Source organism: Myotis nattereri (genome assembly GCF_964212035.1).
Source record: "Myotis nattereri genome assembly, chromosome: 4".
Classification (NCBI taxonomy): domain Eukaryota; kingdom Metazoa; phylum Chordata; class Mammalia; order Chiroptera; family Vespertilionidae; genus Myotis; species Myotis nattereri.
This window is the reverse complement of record NC_138079.1, coordinates 7,614,258-7,632,893: the sequence shown is the minus strand read 5'-3', so window position 1 is coordinate 7,632,893 and position 18,636 is coordinate 7,614,258. Positions and strand designations below refer to the sequence as shown.

At 41.9% G+C, this 18,636-nt stretch overlaps 1 protein-coding gene across 1 annotated transcript in view; it reads left to right on the top strand.

The window, feature by feature from the left end:
- The first annotated feature begins 5,420 nt into the window (after positions 1–5,420).
- Positions 5,421–18,636, top strand: part of FYB1 (FYN binding protein 1) — a 142,079-nt gene continuing 128,863 nt past the window's right edge. Inside the window, exon 1 of the mRNA XM_081089104.1 lies at positions 5,421–5,527. Coding sequence (XP_080945230.1) covers positions 5,525–5,527 — 3 coding nt within the window. The 5' untranslated portion in view covers positions 5,421–5,524. The remainder of the gene's footprint in view (positions 5,528–18,636) is intronic.

Below are 18,636 nucleotides of genomic sequence, written 5' to 3'. Positions count from 1 at the left end.
TTGGATCTGAAGTTAATGTCATAAAGCTTTCCCCCTATGTTTTCTTAAGAATCTTATAGTTTTATTAGCTCTTGTGTTTAGTTTTTAATCCACGTAGAGTTGACTTTTGCATATGGTATAAGCTAAGTCTTCAACTTTATTCTTCTGCATGTAGATATCCAGTTTGTTGATCAGTATCATTTGTTGGTCAGTGATTTTTTTCACCATGTGCTAGCCAACTAAAGTCAATCAGCCTGGAAGCAATAAGAGAAAAGAGGGTCAGGATGACAGTGAATCACTTCACAAATTGTGTTATAATAAATGTGTTTCATAACTACATTGTAAATATTCCTAAGTCCTCCTGATAGCATTAATAATAGTATGGAGTTCCAAAAAGTCCTATAGAATTGAAAATAGAAATATTCCTATCCTACTGACCAAAAGAAAAACTGCCATTAGGTTTCATTCAGGTATGGCTAATTTGTACTAGGACATAAATAATTATCTATTTAGGTCAGCTTCCTGCCTGACTAATTCAAATTTGAGCACTAGAGTATAAAAAAGACTAAGTTTGAATAACTTTTCAAGTGGAGAGAATAGGGTAATTCTAAGGTGTGAAAAAATAAAATAGAAACTAAGTAAAAAGGTTAAAATCTGGAAATGTTTTCAAATTTACTATTTTAAACAAACTTGAAATTATATTCTAAAAGTGCAAAAAAGAAGTAAGACCCCACCAGTATTTATCCTGGACTGAAAAAAAAAAATCCTATTTTAAAATTAAGCAGACAACAGATGAGGAAAATGAGTATATTTAAACCTGCAATTAATTGACAATGGGAAAGGGAAAGAACTCAGGGAATGATGGAGTGATCTACTTTCTCCTGTCATCTTTCCTGAGTCTGTAAAACCCAAGGCTCCTCTGCTATTTCCCAAACTTTCTGGTCTAATCTTCCTGTTGAGAAGGAAAATGAGAAGGAAGGAAGGAAGGAAGGGAGGAAGGAAGGAAGGAAGGAAGGAAGGAAGGAAGGAAGGAAGGAAGGAAAAATAGATCTATTTTTCCATATAGGACCTTTTCTTTCTTTCATTCATTAAAATGCAAATTACCCTTAACAAATTGTTTAGCACAATGACCAATCCAATGAGGGTGCATATTTTGATGAGGTCAGTTAAATCTTGAAAGCCCAATGAGATAAGAGAATTACAACTTGGATTTAGCCTTGGAGAAGAATATAAAGGAATGAAGAGGTGAAGAGTTATGAGAGGAAAATATAAAACAGACACCACTGAATATTCTGAGTTCCCCCAAACCCAAGAAGAGGGTAAAATACCAATCAGAGCCAAAACAGCAGAAGAAAGTAGGTGCATTAACATATAACAGAATTCTTCTGTGAGCTTTGTTCTTTTTTCTCTTTGCTCTGCAGGTTGTTTTGATAAAAGACTTCTAGAGTAAAGTTTAGGCTATTTTTTCATTTTCTTACTTCAGCAGTTCTTTTAGAGTTTAGTAAACATTTGCCTGGGGTTGGGTTTAAATTGTAATGACAGCTGTTTCCTGCCCTTCTTGAGTTTAAATAAAATTTCCCCATCTAGGGAATATAATGGGAACTCTCTTCCTATTAGAAGATGAGTTAATTTTGTACTGAAGTTGATTAATAAGTTATTTTTTTTCTAAAGCACTGATGTTCTGAAAGGGCTAAGGCCTCCTTTCATCAAAATTAGAAAGGACAAGAGTGAAAAAAATCCATTTTGTTTTTAAAACAAAAAAATGAAAGAAAAATAAGCCAAATCCAGGTACTGCCCATTTCCTCCTGCACAACCTTTTTAAGCAGGCTCGGCCATATCCTGCTTCCTCCCTGCCACTTGCCATCTGGCTGTTCCATATCTATCCAAGCAGGGAGACTAGAATTTCCTTGAATTTCTATGAATCTATTTTGTGAGTTTGAGTTTTCTTTGCTGGCAGAATTCAAAAGCGTGTTGATGAAAAGAGTCAAGCATAAAAAATAATGGCGTTTTTTACTTACCAGACTCAGTCTGGAAACTTGAGGGGTCACTTAACATTCCTGTGCTTTCATCATCAAAAAGCAACAATGTAGTGATCATCTCCCCGTGTTTGACCAAAAGTTCTCCGCCAGCTTCCCAGAAATGATGGGCTCTGAGGGAGGCTGTGCACATGCAGAATTTGTGTGCAAAGAGTCTACCACTTTTATCAGATTCTGAGAGGAACCCATGCGCCAAAATGAAAAGGTTTGAAAAACAAAAGCTGCTCTAGGATCTTTGGGTGACAGAAGGAAGTACAAAAATTGGAGGAGTTTCAAATCTAGTTAGGGAGCCAAACTTAACGCAGCCAATTCAGTGGGAGAACCATAAAAGGCAAACATATCAAAGAGCTTCATTTCATGGTGTAGTCTGCAGGAGTTCAGAAAAACCAGGGGATGAATGAGCAAGAATCATGGAAGACTTCCTGGAAGAGGTGAGACGCAACATCCCTATATTCTATCTCAGGGGTTTTTCCAGGCATGCTCATGTTGGATCCTTAAAGTAGATAATCTAGTGTTTCTTCCCTAAATGTTAGCCATTCAGGTGATAAAGCAGAAATTGTGTAAGAGTATTTCTAACAATTTAATCATCGCTCTTTAAAGCCTGTTAGGTACAGCATTGACAGTCCTGTTAACAATGATCAGTAGTGTGACTTAAATTTTTATTTGTGCTGTCTTCCTCCATTTTCCTGTAAATTTGGCTTTTAAAAATGAACAGCCTCGCCCTGTTTCTGGGCCTCACAGTATCCACCTAGCTGTCACCTTCAGTGGATACCAAAGGGACAGACAGATTTTACCATTGCCTGAACAAAAAGTGTTCCAGAATGCAAAGACATGAACGGAGAATGCGCGCCCCAGCCCTTGAAGGATTCTAACCAGGTTTGCACTCTCTGAGCTACTTCTCCTTCCAATGGCAGGGCCCATACCAGGAAAATATAACTTTATCTTCTTTAGATGGTATCGCTGCAGTGTCTGTCATCTTTACTGCATTTCCTGTTTCATCTTTCTGCTCAGGGACTTGTGTACTTGGTTGATATCACAGAAAATATACCCACATAGGTCACAATGGAAATAATTGTTTTAAGTAAAGTGATTATGCTCCAGACACTAAAAATAGAAACTTATTAGTGGGTTATAAGTTATGGTTAAGAGCTTCAGCCCTTACCTGGTTTTCTCTTAGCCAAAATATTTCTTTTAAGTGCACATTTTTTCAGAAACTGGTGCATTTATGTCAATAACAACTAAAAATTACCTTAATCTGCGTTTAGAAGTAAGCAGAAATTGAAAGGGAATTCAAGTGAAAGAATTGAAATTCTTGAAGTCCTCCTAACCCTAGACTTGTCCAATCAGCTACACTGTTTGTGGAAATTGCTATATTTCTGTTTCGCACCTAACTTTTGTCCCACTTACTGGGACAGAGAGAAAGTCACAGTAATTATCATGTAGTGCATGGTGAAAATATATTGATAGACTTAGTAGTAAACAGTGTCAGAGTGTAGAATTATTTCTAACCTGCAGGGCGTGCCTGGTGGCCTGCCCGCCATCTCACTAGCATGAGTTACCTGTGTGCTCCCCCTTTTTGAGGCCTGCACCTGGGATTCCTCTGGGGAGCTTTAAAAAATACTGATGCCAGAGTCTCAAAACTAGAAGTGATTATTTGAGTGGTCTGGGGTAAAGCCTGGGAACTAGACTTTTTGAAAAACTTCCAGGTGAGCCCTAGCCAGTTTGGCTCAGTGGATAGAGCGCCGGCCTGTGGACTGAAGGGTCTCAGGTTCCATTCCGGTCAAGGGCACATACCTCATTGCAGTCTCTGGTCGGATGCATACAGGAGGCATCCAATCGATGTGTTTCTCTCACATCAGTACCTCTCTGGCTTTCCCTCTCTCTTCCACTCTCTCTAAAAATCAATGGAAAAATATCCTCAGGTGAGGATTTAAAAAAAAAAGCAAGAAAGAAAAACTTTCAAGTGATTTTAATGCACAGCCTGGTTGAGACCCACTGCTTTGGACCCTAAGGTGCCCCTGCATTGGGATAATGTCGGTTTCAGCAGAGAGTGAAACCAGAGGCTTCTGGTTACACTAAAGAAGCTGCGGTTGAGAGGTCTTCCTTTGGTGATGTTTTACATCATTGGCATGCCTGGTTCCCACACCTGTGCTGCCTTGATTTTTCTCCTTCATTCATTTGCTACACATTTATTATGTGCCAGAGACTATGCAATTTGAGATTACTGACCACCAACCTAGCTTCTGACTTCTCCTCAAGCCCCACCCCTCTTTAAAATACCTACGAATTTTAGAGCAATATCAGGCTCCGTTCTACCCCCACTCCCCCCCAAAACTTGCTCCTGCCCTGCCTTCCCACCTTGCCCTGGCAATGATTCTACCCATATTTCTTACAGCATCTTGATTTTGAAAAGCATTTTCATTTTAAGGAATAAATAAGAAACATCTTTTTTAATAAAAGGTTTTGTATTGTCTAGGTATAATTAGTACTAGATTGTCATCAATGAAGAAATTTGGTGCCCCTCACCTAGGTAAATGCGGTAGTACTTACAAGAAGATGTAAGCATTTGCAACCCCAAATTAAGGACTCAGCTGGCTTTCCTTTCCAATAGGAAACAAAGATCATCTTCTACCTTTGGAATTACTTGAGGATCAGGCAATATATTCAAATAAAAGAAATAATTCTGTGTACCAGAATATGTTTACATAGGTGCTACAGTTGATTGGTGGGGAATCTAACTACTTGAGATCAAATACCATGCCCTTATTACAAGAATATGTAGTTTGCCTGTGTGAGGGATTGGGGCATTTGATGCTAGCAAAAATTATTGAAAAATTAACACATGAACCTAGGTTGAAATGTGCTTTATATTTTGAATGAAATGAATGGTATTCTATGATAAACTTATGAATATTTCCACCATTTAAATGTTGATGGGAATACATTTGGAATTGTGATTTAAATTATTGTGACTTGTTTGATCTTTTTAAGCTTATAGTTGTTTTCAACAAGCACTATCTACTTAAAACAGAAAAGTTAAAAAATTAGCAAAGTACAAAATAAGAATTATGTATAATAATAAATACCTCTACCCAAGTCTACCACTGTTAACATTTTAGAGTAGATCCTTCATTCATAGATGATAGATAGATAGATAGATCCACAAATACAGACTTTATATAAATTAGGTTAATAATGTACACAGAATTTAATATCTAGGCACTTTTATAAAATTTCTGAGTCAATTTTCTGACTTCAGAACCTTACCTATAGCTGTTCTTATATTATTAAAGGGTAATAACTGGATTAACCTGGCCAGTTATACAAATGTTCTGAGGGCTAAGGTTGATATGCAAATCAACCTTACATATCAATGTGTGAAAGCTGGACAGACCACACAGTTTAAAAAAGGAAGTACATTCTGCAAAGCTAACTTGCACATTCACTGCCCGAGTTACGGCATCTTGGGGGTCACTGGGTGCCAGGCACATCAACTCTTTTCAAGAAAAATGGTAAGTAACCCATTTTATGGCTCTCCTTGGTCTCCTGGCAACACCTAACCTCTCTCCATGGAGCAGAGACGGGTGGGTGCTTTCGTCAGGTCTTCCAGGCCTTGGGAAGTTTGGTTTGTCCCAAGTTGTTCCATTTGCTATGAAAGCTGCTGGGTCTTTATTATGTCGCTGGAGAGACTGGGGCTGCAGGAGTTCCCTTTTCTGACTCCAGCCTTCAGAATAGAGGAAGAGCTATGCCTTAGAGAAAGAGCAGTTGTGTTTTTCGTCTTGGCCTCTTAAGCTAGCTGAGCTCCAGAACGAGCAATGTCCGTAGTTCTATTAGGAGCACTTTGGACACAGAAGAGAACTCCAGTGATACGCGCTGGGGAATACTGCTGATGGGGAGGGCCATTTTGACAACACAGTGGACTTTGCAAAAGGAGCTCTTTTGTTTGTTTGTTTGTTTGTTTTTAAATGTGTTTTTTATTATTTTAATTAAGAGAAGTAAACACAGCCCAAATAGTCCAAAACTTAGGGACAGGTTGTGTTCCCCTGTTAATTGAAAGTCATTCATTAGAATGCACTTAAAATTGTGACCAGGTTCCCAGTTGTACCATAACAACTAGCTTAACTTACAATGTAGCTGAACTACAGCGTTCACCTCCTGCTACAATTTCCTATTATTTCTCTGTGAAACTTGACTGCGTTCTCATGCATGTGGTGTTCTTATGCTCCAGAGTCTAGAAGAGAGCCAGCCTTCTGGCCCACACACGCCCCTCCCCAGCCCCAGCCCCAGCCCCAGCCTGGAGGCTGGTTTCCCTCCTCCCAACAGGGAGAGGAGGACTTCCTTTACCAGCTTCCAGTGAGAAGATGGGGAATGAGGCCGGGACTCTTACAGGCTCTCAGTGGGGGAGGGAGCGCAGGGCAGGCATCGGGATGGAGAGGAAAGGAGTTTATGGGATGTGTTTGTAATCTGCGAGCTCTTGAGCCAGAAGGGGAAAGTGTGGAGGTGAGAGGGTAGCCATGCCCTGGAGGAGAGGAGGAGCGGTGGGGTCAGAGTTGCAGTCATGGGGGAGGAATGTGCAGTGGTGACAAAAATGGTAGCACTGGCCCCCTGCAGCCGCACCTGTGGGAGGAAGGCAGTCACTGAGCAAGGTGGGACTCCCACATCCCTTTAGTGTTTCCAAACTGGGTCTCCAGGTCCAGGATTCTTAGAAAGCATCTTGACCTTAGTTACTGACATCCTCCTCCAACATAAACCAGGGCATTTCCCCAACAGGTGATGAAATGTAAAATGTAATATGGGACCAATGTCTCACTGGAATGTACACATGTTTCTGAGTAATTTTTTTTCTTTTTTATCCTTTTTTTTTTCTTTTTTGTTTCTGAGTAATTTTTAAAATATAAGTTACAGATTCCTAAGAAAGAAAAAGAAATGAGGACATCGTGGTTCACAAAGAGTTATTTAGATTTTCATGGGGAAAACGAGAGGATAATAGCAGGGGGAAAAAGGACGTTTAACTGCATAGTGCGTGTTTGGTGTAATATGTAAGCAATGTTTTCTTATGAGATTATCTTCTTATAAAAGCAGCACCTGTTGTTAAAGACCATTTCTTAGATATACAGATATGCAGAAATGAAACAATACATAGTTTCTATAGTCTATCATCTGGGAACAATCATTGTTAAGTCAGTACCAATCCTAAAATTTTATCACTTAAAAATATATTTTATAAATATAATTTTCTATAAGTGCCATCATACTGTATAAACCATTTCCTTACCGATTTTTATTTTTATCCGAAATGTTTTGGATAATATAGGAGTTAGGTATCATTTCTAATTTAAGCTTACTTACTCTATAGTGGGGCAGTAAATAAATTTCCAAATTGCAGTTATGGTATATATCTGCCGATCTGTGTAGCATGTCAGCGAAAAGGAAGTATATTCCTGTTAATTCTTCTCTCCCCAACATAGCTGCCGAGAGGCAGGTAGCATATTAAAGGAAGGAACACAAACCCTAGTTTTTCTCCTTGAAAGCATCATGGCACAGTCAAAGGGCGATACTCGTGGCTTTTTAGGTTTTGTGTACTAGTTGTATGTTTTCTCACAAGTCATTTAAGTTCTAAGGTTGTCTCCTTATCCAGCAGTGGTGAGATGATGATGGTGAGGAGAAGGAGGAGGAAGAGATGATGATGATGATGATGATGATGATGATGATGATGATGATGATGATAGCTATCCCACAGTGTTCTTTTGGAAAGTAAATAAGATCACAATTATAGAGTGCCTATTCCAGTGCAGGCACCAGCCAGGCATTAGACGAATATGAGTTTCTTTCCTTTTAGCTCCAATTAAAGAATTTCCTAAAGAGGCCCAGGGACTCCCAGCGAGCGCAGGAGGAGTATGATGACAGCAGTGAAATGTGTGAGCCCTGGCACACAATATCTCATTAAATCCCATAACAAAGCTTAGAGACAGGCACTGCTGTTGTTTCTATTGTCCAGCTGAGCACACTGAGTCGTGGGAAGAGTAAGTCCCTTGCTCACAGCCACACAACTATCACATACTGGGACTGGAGTGTGTGCCCAAAGCTGTCTGTCCACTGTCTGAGCGTTTGTACATTCTGCTGCGTCTGAGGAAAAGTAGGTCCAGAGAAGACAACAGGGTGGTCCTAGAAAAGCCCGGCACTGGCTTCTAGAGTCCGAGGGGCCTTTCCCCAGGCAGGTGACCCTCCTGTTAGAGTTGGGAATCAGCTGGCGGAGCAGCCGCTGCTATGGTCAGTATGAATTGTCCAAATTCCAGAATGCTCACTTTATCTAAACCTTGCAGAAGCCACTGGGATGAAAGGCTGGAAGGGTTCCTGGCTTTGTGGTTCTCCACCCCACGGTTCAAGAAGGGGAGTTAAATAATCAAATGCCCCCTCCCACCTCCCCCTCCCAAGTGCATCTACTGTGTCACAGATGTGACTAACCTGGCCTCCTCCAGGCTCAATGCAGGGAAAAAGATACCAGAAAGTGGGGCCATGTCATTGCCCAGGTGGTCATTGGGAAATTCACCTGAACCTTGTAACCATTGGTAGAGGAACTGTGGAAACCTGTGGGCATGAAGCCCAAAGTATGTGGGATTTTGCGAGGACAAGCACATGGGTTATAAGATTGATGGGTGTTAGCCACACAGTGTCAAGGAGTGCCGGGTTCCAGGCCCCGCCTTTCATCACACCTGCGCAATCTTTACCCGGTCCCTCCAGCTGCTCAGTGAAGGTACAGAGCTGGCTTTGGTGTCCCCCCGTGTTCTTTATAATATGACTCCACATTGCAGACGTGAAAGGCCATGGGCAGTAGGATTCTGCCTCTCAAACATCTGCCCCTGTGGAAACTGACTTAATCTGCAACCTTAGGCAAACCAGCTCTCTCCACAGCCCTAAAATGGGAATAATAGCAAATCATACCTGTTCATAAGACAAGTGTTTTTAGGTACATTTCAATTTGTAAAATTTCTGGGGAATAGATATCAAATAATGCACAAATTTTTGTATGTTTGTGGTTAGTGAGGAGAAAAAAATTTTGTAAGTACATCTTAGAAGGTCTTAAGAAATGAAGTAAAAAATGTGTTTGGGGTTTCTGCTTGATTGTTTTGCTCCTTTTGTTCAGTTTTTATTCACAGGTGAGCTACTGACAAGAGAAAAGTGTATCACTCACTCACTCATTCATTCCACCAAGGTATGGAGCCCGACTCCATGCTGGGGCTCTGCTGGGTGAGGATGCAGGGCGAACCACCCAGGGGGCAAGGGGGCGGTGCTGGCTTCCTGGGTGAACACTCCCTGCAGTGGGCACCTGGGTCCCCTGGAGGCTCAGGGATGCATCTGAGCTAATCGATTCCCAGAGGATGCTGATGCCACTGGTCAGGCACTTGGAGACCACTGTTCTGAGGTAGTGGATAGATCCGAAGTTAGTCAGAGCAAACATATAAATAATGGCCTTGTAGTGAGCTTGGAGGAGATGACTAAGGAGCTAATAGAGCAGTGATGGCAAACCTTTTGAGCTCGGCGTGTCAGCATTTTGAAAAACCCTAACTTAACTCTGGTGCCGTGTCACATATAGAAATTTTTTGATATTTGCAACCATAGTAAAACAATGACTTATATTTTTAATATTTATTTTATATATTTAAATGCCATTTAACAAAGAAAAATCAACCAAAAAAATGAGTTCGCGTGTCACCTCTGACATGCATGTCATAGGTTCGCCATCACTGTAATAGAGCATATAGAGGAGATGTCTTCGTAGGGGTACGTCTGGTCTCTGGTGAGGTGAAGTTTAGACTAAAGCAGTGGCTCTCAACTCTGGTTACACATTAGAATCACTCCAGCAGCTTATCTGTCACCCCCATTCTCAAGGCCCCAATGTAACCAGTTAAATCAAAAGCTTGACATGGGAGCTGGGCCCAGCGAGGGCTGAGAATTGTTGCACAGGAGTGTGAAGGAGCTGGGCACAGGGATGTGGCGGGGAAAACACGTCTGACAAAGGAAATGGCAGCTGTGGAAGAAGTGAGGCAGAGGAAAGACTGGGTCTGCAGGGGGACCAGGATGTCTGGAGGATGAGCAAGAGAAGAGGAAAGTGGCAAGAGGTGCTTTCAAGAAACAGGCAGTGGCCACTTATCTGAGTTGTCTCGAATGCCATGACAAGGAATCCCACCTTATTTTGTGCATCCCAGCAGTCACGAGAGGCTCCTAGCCAAGGAGAGAGCATCATGCCCAATCTGCATTTTGAGAGTAGGGCTTCCTGTAACGTGACATGTGTCCTCAGCAGACAGCCTTGATCATGACTTGGGACTTCAATATCGAATGTTCTCCCTCCTCCTTCAAAACTGTGGCCTCCAATTAGCACACAGCCAAGTTAGACAATCAATGTAGGGGCTCAGAACTTGAAAGGCTGTAATGGAAACCCAGTTGAATGCTGGTGTCTTAGGGAAATCAGCATATGTAACATCCCATTCTAGAAGGATCCCTTTGGGAGCTGTGGTTCCAACCCACTTCTTTTACGTAGAGTGGTATTCTTGTCCGTATCTTGTAAGCTGGGGTTGGGGGTGAGGGAGACCAATCATAATCTTGAATGATATGTTAATATTCCCAAAAAGAAATCCATTCACTTCCACATGCTGCCCCACCCCACCCCCACTCCCTGACTCACTCTTATCTCTCTGCCTCTCTTCACAGAAGGGGCCATCTCCCTTTTGCAGCAAGAGCTAGCCCAATGTATTACTTTTTTTTTTCTCTGTCATCTACACATTGATGCATGTAGAAGGAAATGAGAGCCATGTCTTAGAGTAGATTTTAGCATACACTAAGTGTGTGGCACCCTTGTTCTTGAAGTGAATTGGTGTGGGGCTCCAGCTCTTGATTTGGCCACATTAATATCACTTCTCTAGTACTTTGAGGTGCATCCCATCTGCCCTTTATTTCTCCTCGTGTCCTTCTCTTTTAAAAATATTAGAGTATAAAAATACAATAAAATATTATGGTATGTTATAAAACAAACAACAGCAAATGCTCACATTCTCACCACCCAAATCTCACACATGTTACTATTTTGCCATAATATTGCCACTTGCCATCTTTTCAAAACATAACAAAAGACAACGTTGAAGCCTTCTCTTTGCCTTTCCACGTTCCATGCTTCTCCCTCCAACAGCAGAGAATCCTGGCATCTTGCCTTCATGGTCGTATTTTTATATTTTCATTTTGTATGTCCATATCCATAAAATGCCCATTTTTGTTTCAAATATTCTTATGGATATTATTCACTTATTTGTTTCTTGTTGAGTCCTGAAGTTCTGAAGTCATTTTCAGATTGTTCTCTTAATTTAATTTAGGTAGACCTATGTTATAATTGTTTATTTTGTGGGGGGTTTTTCTTACTAATAGTTTCTTCTTATATTTTGGAATTTTGAGCTACAGACCCATTTTGAGAAGGTTTTGTTGGTTGGTGGTTTTGCCCTTCCAACCTGCCTTCTCTCCACCTTCTCTAGTGTTGTGCTGATCTCTACTACTTCTTCCTGAGGACTAGAGCCTAGCCCCAGGTTTATATTGACAGCTGCATGATCCAGGCCCACAGTAATGTTGCACTTAGCATATTCATTGCATAGTCAACTGGTATCTTGGCCCAGGTTCTTGCTCTGGGGCTGTTTCTAAATCAGGGTTTCTCAACATCATCACTTTTATTCATTGTAGGATGTTTACCAGCATCTCTGGTTCCTACCCACTAGTGGCCTGGTACATGAAATTCGTGCACATTAAAAGGGGATTAATTAGAGAAAATATTTTAATATTGCTATTTGCCCTTTCTCTATATAGAAGTGTCAGAGATGAAAGAAAATTAGTAAAATGTATATGAAAATCTTCCTCCTGTCAGAGTCTGGGGCATGCTGTGGGACCCAGAGTCCCCACTCACCTGCGGTGCCTCAAAATTGCACAAGACCCAGACCCAGCTAACACCCCCCCATTGGGCAAGATCCAGATCCAGCCGCCCCACCCTTGACAAGCCCCACCAGGTGGGGGGCACAGCCTCAGGTCCCCTGGCCAGGCACCGGGTGGGGCGCGCAGCCTCAGGTCCCCCGTCAAACCCCGCAGGGTGGGGGGCACAGCCTCAGGTCCCCCGTCAAACCCCGCCAGGTGAGGGGCACAGCCTCAGGTCCCCTGGCCAGGCACCGGGTGGGGGGCGCAGCCTCAGGTCCCCCGTCAAACCCCGCCAGGTGAGGGGCATAGCCTCAGGTCCCCCGTCAAACCCCGCAGGGCGGGGAGCGCAGCCTCAGGTCCACTGGCACATCCTTAGGTCCCCCGGCCTGGTGCCGGGGCAGGGGGTGCAGCCTGAGGTCCCTTGGCCTGGTACCAAGGCGGGCGGCACGGTCTGAGGTCCCCCAGCCTGGGCCAGGATGGGGGGTACGCCTTGAAGTCTCCCATCAAGCCCTGCTGGGCGGGAGTAGAGCAGTCTGAGATCCCCCATCAATCCCCGCCTGGTGAGGGGTGTGGCCTGAGGTCCCCTGGCCCAGCACCGGGGCAGGGGGCACACCTTGAGGTCCCCCATCAAGCCCACCCAGGCAGGGGGCATGGCCTCAGGTCCCCTGGCCCGGTGCCAGAGCAGGGGGTGTGGCCTGAGGTCACCCGTCAAGCCCCATCTGGCGGGGGGCACAGCTTTAGGTCCCCTGCCCCGGCCCAGTGCCACGCAGCCTCAGGTCCCTGCTGATTGCTCATTAAGGCTCATTATGGGAACTCGGCCTCCGCTGTGGGTGCAGCCATCTTGTGTTACAGAAACCCCGCCTCCGCCATCTTTGTGACGGTGTGACGGTCAATTTGCATATTCCTTCTTTATTAGACAGGATGTGTTCCCCACCCCCACTCATGCTTTATCAAAATCATCCTGTGTTGAGAAATGTTTGTCTCTCCTAAGGCAACTTTTTAGTTGCCAATCATTTGGCCCCTTTCATGGTGCTAAGGACGGGAAAGCGTATCTGTCTCTGCCCTTGGTTTCAAAGAGCAACCCTACCTCAGGTTTTCAGATGACCCTATAGGAGTTGAACAAACAAATGCTTCCATATCCTGAACCAACAGCCCACCTCACCCGTCCTCCAGGCCTCCAGTTTCACTCACTTCCTAGCGTTTCTAATTTTCTTTCTGATCTAGAATTGTTCCTCTTCTTTTTTAACATGGCCATCTTTAAACATTTTTATTTTCTACTCTTGACATACAGTTAGGTCAGTGAGAGAGCTAGAAAACTTTAATTTACTGACCAGTTGATTCCTCTTCTCTCTTTTCCCTCACTTCCCTTTAGCTTCATATCTTTCCATTTTCTTTTCTCCCCTTATCCTTGCTCAGTGGCCTTGGGTAAAACACCAAAGTAGAGGACATGTGTGAGCAGCCGGGTTGATGAGATACTAAGAGAATTCGTCCAGTTTCTTCCAGATCTCCATCACCCCCTTTCTCCTTTCCCCAACCTATTAAGACAGTGGTTGTCAAAGTGTACTCCCTAAACCAGCGGCAGGAACACCATCTGGGAACTTAATAGAAATATTTGGGCTCCAGTCAAGACTGAAAAGGCTGTCCTGGGAGTGAGACCCAGCCACTTGTGTTTATGAACAAGCCTTCTGAGTGGTCTGATTCTGAGTGGTTACAGTTTGAGATCCCCTGTGCTAAGACTTAGCTAACGAGGTTTGGATCAATGGTTCTCAGCCTGGCTGCACACTGGAATCACCTGCCACCCCCAGAGTTTCTGGGTCAGCTGGCCTGGGAGGGGCTTAGGTACTTTTTTCTTTTAAGTTCCCCAAATGGTTCAAGCCTTGAGTCAAAGTTCGATTTAGTTATTCATTTACTGCTTGGCCCATTCTGACAATCACTTATGCCAACTCTTACCTGGTGTTTCTGGCATTCTAAGTGCAAACTGGTGAACTTTTAGTGAACAGAGTTTAAAGTGACTCTGGAGTTGGACTTCCTGGGTTTGAATCTCAGTGCTGCCCATTACCAGCCATATGACTTTGAACAATTTACCCTCTCTATACCTCAGTTTTTCCATGTGTAAAAATGGATGAATAACTATATCTACTTATAAGGATGTTATAAGGGTTGCATAGCTTTATACACAAAGGTCCTCAGAAAATACCTGTCACACAGGTATGTTGTACAAAACTTTTCTAAACTATTTTGTAAGTAAAACATGCAAAGAACCTGCAAAACAAATCAAAATAAGTATTTTGAGAATGGAAATTTTAAAAAAAATGTTTAAAGAATATTTCTCTTTTTTACATATTGGGACCTTTTGTTTTATAAAACCCATTTCTCTCACAATGCTATATGGTCTTTAAAAATATTGGTTAAAAAATTTACCTTTTTTCATGAAAAATTTCAGAATTTTACTATATGCCTTTAAAAACAGCTAATGGAATTATAATACCAGAGCTCAAAATCATGGTTCTATAGTCATATTTTAGCTACCAAAACTGATAAGCCAACTATAAATTCAACCCTTATGAAAATTCTGGCAGAGATTAAAAGACGTGGAGTTAAAGTAAACATTTGCTGGATTTGATCTTTGACAGACATTTAGTTAAAAGAATTCATGTGAAATCTAGGAAGAACACTTAAATAGACATTTGGGAGGTTTAACTTACATGAATACATTTTAATTTGTCAGTATATGGACATTGTACCAAAAATAATGACTTGCAAAGTTATTACAACTTTGAAAGAAAAGTAGTTGGGTTTACTTTATCACAAGTGGACATTCATCCGAAAGAAACTACTTTTGCCACATTTACCCACAAGTGCATGAGACAGCATTTCAGGGCTGGGTGGAGTTTTTTTCTGTTGGTTTTTTTGTTTTGTTTTGTTTGGGTTTTTTTTTTCAATAGCAGAACATAGCTATCCCAACACAATAGGGCAAAGATATACAGTGTTTAAACTAGTTATCTGATGGAGTGAGAGGTAGGGAGTTTCCAAACTTTCTGATGTTAATTACCAAACAAAGAGTGAGGGTGGAATTGTTGTAATTTCTGATTTCTAAGAAAGATCCACCTGTAGTTACTAAACATGCATAGCATAGATGGTTTCAATTTTCAGTAGCTATAAAAGTTAGACAACCTGAGCAACATTGATTGAATTTGATAAGCAGGACAAGGAGCGTGGGAGGAAGTTCCAGAAGGTATCGAGAATAACCAGGTCTTCATGGCTAATTAGGCAAGAAAACCCAGATATAGTTTCTACACATCTTGACTCTTCTTATTTTTCTTCCCTTGCATGTGGTAAATCCTTCCATTTAATTTGTCACACACAAACACACACACACACACACACACACACACACACACACAGGTCTACCAGCACATTCCTGAGAAATGATGCTACATCATTGATCCTACTCTTTGATCAGTAAGAAAACTGGTTCCTCTCTTCTTTGACTTCATTCATTCCAGGGGGAGGCAGGGAGAAAGAGGAATATGTCTTTTTGGGCAAGTAACTTGCAAAAACTAGAACCATTCCACACGTTTACATCCATGCATGCTTTAAAAAAATGATTCTATTTAACAGTGTACTCTTCAAACTATCCTAATAAATGTGTACCTTTCAGTGTCCTAGACCCGCAGGGAGACAAAAAGAGAGACACTGGTTACAATACAGGGCCCTTGGAACCTGTAGGCTGAGACTGGGAGCCGTACCCCAACTGTAAATTCTGTTTTCTCAACTTTTCCTTGTTCCTTCCCCACACTGAGGTCTGGTGAGTCTCCATTATGAGATCTACTTGATTATCTTACAAACGATACCCACTTTTTCTGTTACCCACTTGCTTCCGGGAAACTTTGGAGCTGGCCACTCCAGATCAAATAGTTTCCCTTTCCGGCCTTAATATTCTATGAGTTGGATAAATTGCACAGTTCTGGATATGTAGAAAGAGTCAGGGAAAGGTTTGGTAAACTTTGCCTTCTGGGAAGGCGGCTGATTTGGGATCTGTTTGGATTGGAAGCAATGTCTAGGTTTGGGGAAAAGATCAGATTTCAGCCTGCTTGGGGTTCCATGGTTGGTCTCCAGAGTGTGTGAGAGGGTTTTGGGGGATGATTAAATTTAGTATCAAATAGGGTATTGATGTCTGCAACTCACTTTGAAATGCATCAAAGAACAAAGGTGAATGGATTAATCAGTAGATGTGATCAAGCAAATGCAAGAAGAGCAGAATGCAAACAACTTTTAAATCTAAGTGGGGGTATTTTGGTTTTCACTTTCAACTTCAGTCTCAACTTTTGGGTGCTATACTTGCAATTTTTCATAATAAAAATGGGGGGTGGGGAGTTTAAATGTAATATATTCTGGGCAAATGGAGCTGAAAATCTATATAATAAAAGCCTAAGCGACCATTACGGTGGAACAACCAGAATGACGGGTCGATATGATGTGCACTGACCACCAGGGGGCAGACGCTCAATGCAGGAGCTGCCCCTGGTGGTCAGTGCGCTTCCACAAGGGGAGCACCGCTCAGCCAGAAGCCGGGCTCATGACTGGCAAGCACAGCAGCAGTGGCAGGAGCCTCTCCCACCTCCGTGGCAGCGCTAAGGAGCAGCAAGCAGGGAGGCAGTAAGGAGCAAAGGGTCCCAGACTGCGAGAGGGATGTCCTGGGGGGATCAGGCCTAAGCCAGCAGGCAGACATCCCCTGAGGGGTTCCGGACTGCGAGAGGGCACAGGCCAGGCTGAGGGACCCTCCTCCCACCCCCAGTGCATGAATTTCATGCACTAGGTCTCTAGTTTTAGTATAATACCTCATGTTCTATATTTGTAACCAGTGGGTTTACTTATACAGCCTATTTATCCACTAATGTGATATCTGCAAAAGAATTTTCACCTCTAAATGTAAATAGCTTTATTTTTTTTTCCTCCTTGTGAAACTGAGATGCATGAGGGTGATAGAATTTTTCAAAAAATAAAGGAATATGTAGAGAAAGTAAAAACCCTGCCATCTGAACAAAATCTCAAATAACATTTTTTTTTAAATTATAAAGGACATACAATTTTATATTACCGGTAGTTTCAGGTATACAACATAGTGACTCAACATTTATATAGCTTACAAAGTGATCACCACACTATGTCTGATAACTATCTGTCACCTTACATAGTTATTGCAATATTATTGACCCTGTCCCTTATGCTGTCATTATATCCATGACTTAATTTCTTTCCTTTTTTTTTTCTCACCCGAGGATATTTTTCCATTGAATTTTAGAGAGAGTAGAAGAGAGGGAAAGACAGAGAGAAATATCCATGTGAAAGAAACACATCGATTGGTTGACTCCTGCACATTCCCTGATCAGGGTCCAGGCCGGGGAGGAGCCTACGACTGAGGCACGTGCCCTTGACTTGAATTGAACCTGACATCCTTTAGTCCACATAGGCCGACGTTCTATCTACTGAGCCAAACTGGCTAGGGCTGTGACTTACTTTCTAACTGGAAGTTTGTAAATATTTTTCTGGATATATCACTAGACTGGAGATAAGACCTTCCCTATGTGCTGCTTGTAGCTGTATTTGTGCAGCTTCTCCACTTTCAGCTCAGCCAAACCAGCCCCGACACTTACACGGCTCCAACTTTCTTCTGTGGAAAAAACTTCTACTTTCCACACTCACTCACTTTAACCGCCCCCACCCCCTTGATTGGCATGTCCTGCCTTCAGCTACTCTTATCAGTGCCCTGAAATTCTCATCAAGCATATTCAAATGAGTTTTCTTCCCAATTATTTTACATTCGCCATGTTACCTTCTGTACCCCAAGCAGTCGATATATATTTGTTATGGACTCAGGATTTTATAAGAGCCCAATCTGATTAAGGCAAAATCATCCTCCTAACTTAATATTGTAACTGCACAGTTTAAAACAAATTTTCACTCTAGGTAAAAATGAGAATATCTATGCCAATCTATTTCTATTAAATTGTGGGAAACACAGAGGTTATAATAGTAATGCACAGACTTCTTACTTCACAAAATATAAATCAACCTCAGCTCATGCAATTTTCCCTTGGATTTGTCATTGCCGTTTCCCAAGCGTTCCTAATGGGGGATTGGCTTGGTCTCCGAGGGGCAGGGAATGTTCTGGGCTCCCAAGTGGGTATTGGCAATGTTTATGGGCATTGTTATTTCTTGGAACTAAAACTAGATTTTGGTTCTTTAAAAAGTGAAAAGAAGCATTCTTATTCATGGTTGAGACATATCTTTATACATCTACTTCAAGGAGTTTCCATGAGTCATTTTCTTGCATGTAACTTTTATGAAGGGCTTCCTGATTTTATAGAAATAACTTATTTCCATTACAAACTCCTTCCAGGGAATCTCAAATAACAGTTTAATAGACTAGATAATCTAGGCAATACAAGTGTACTTTTCTTTGGAAATAGAAAAATGGGTTGTTTCTGTCATTCTCCTTTTGTATAGCACTGTGCTGAGCTATATTGAAGTTCAAACCACTTTTCAAACTTTGTGTTTGAGGAAATAAAGACTAGAATAACAATACTAGCATTTAACGTAGTGCTTTCTATTTGCCAGACATTGTGTTTTTAAAATATAAATTCATCACGTTCTATAACAATCTTGGGAG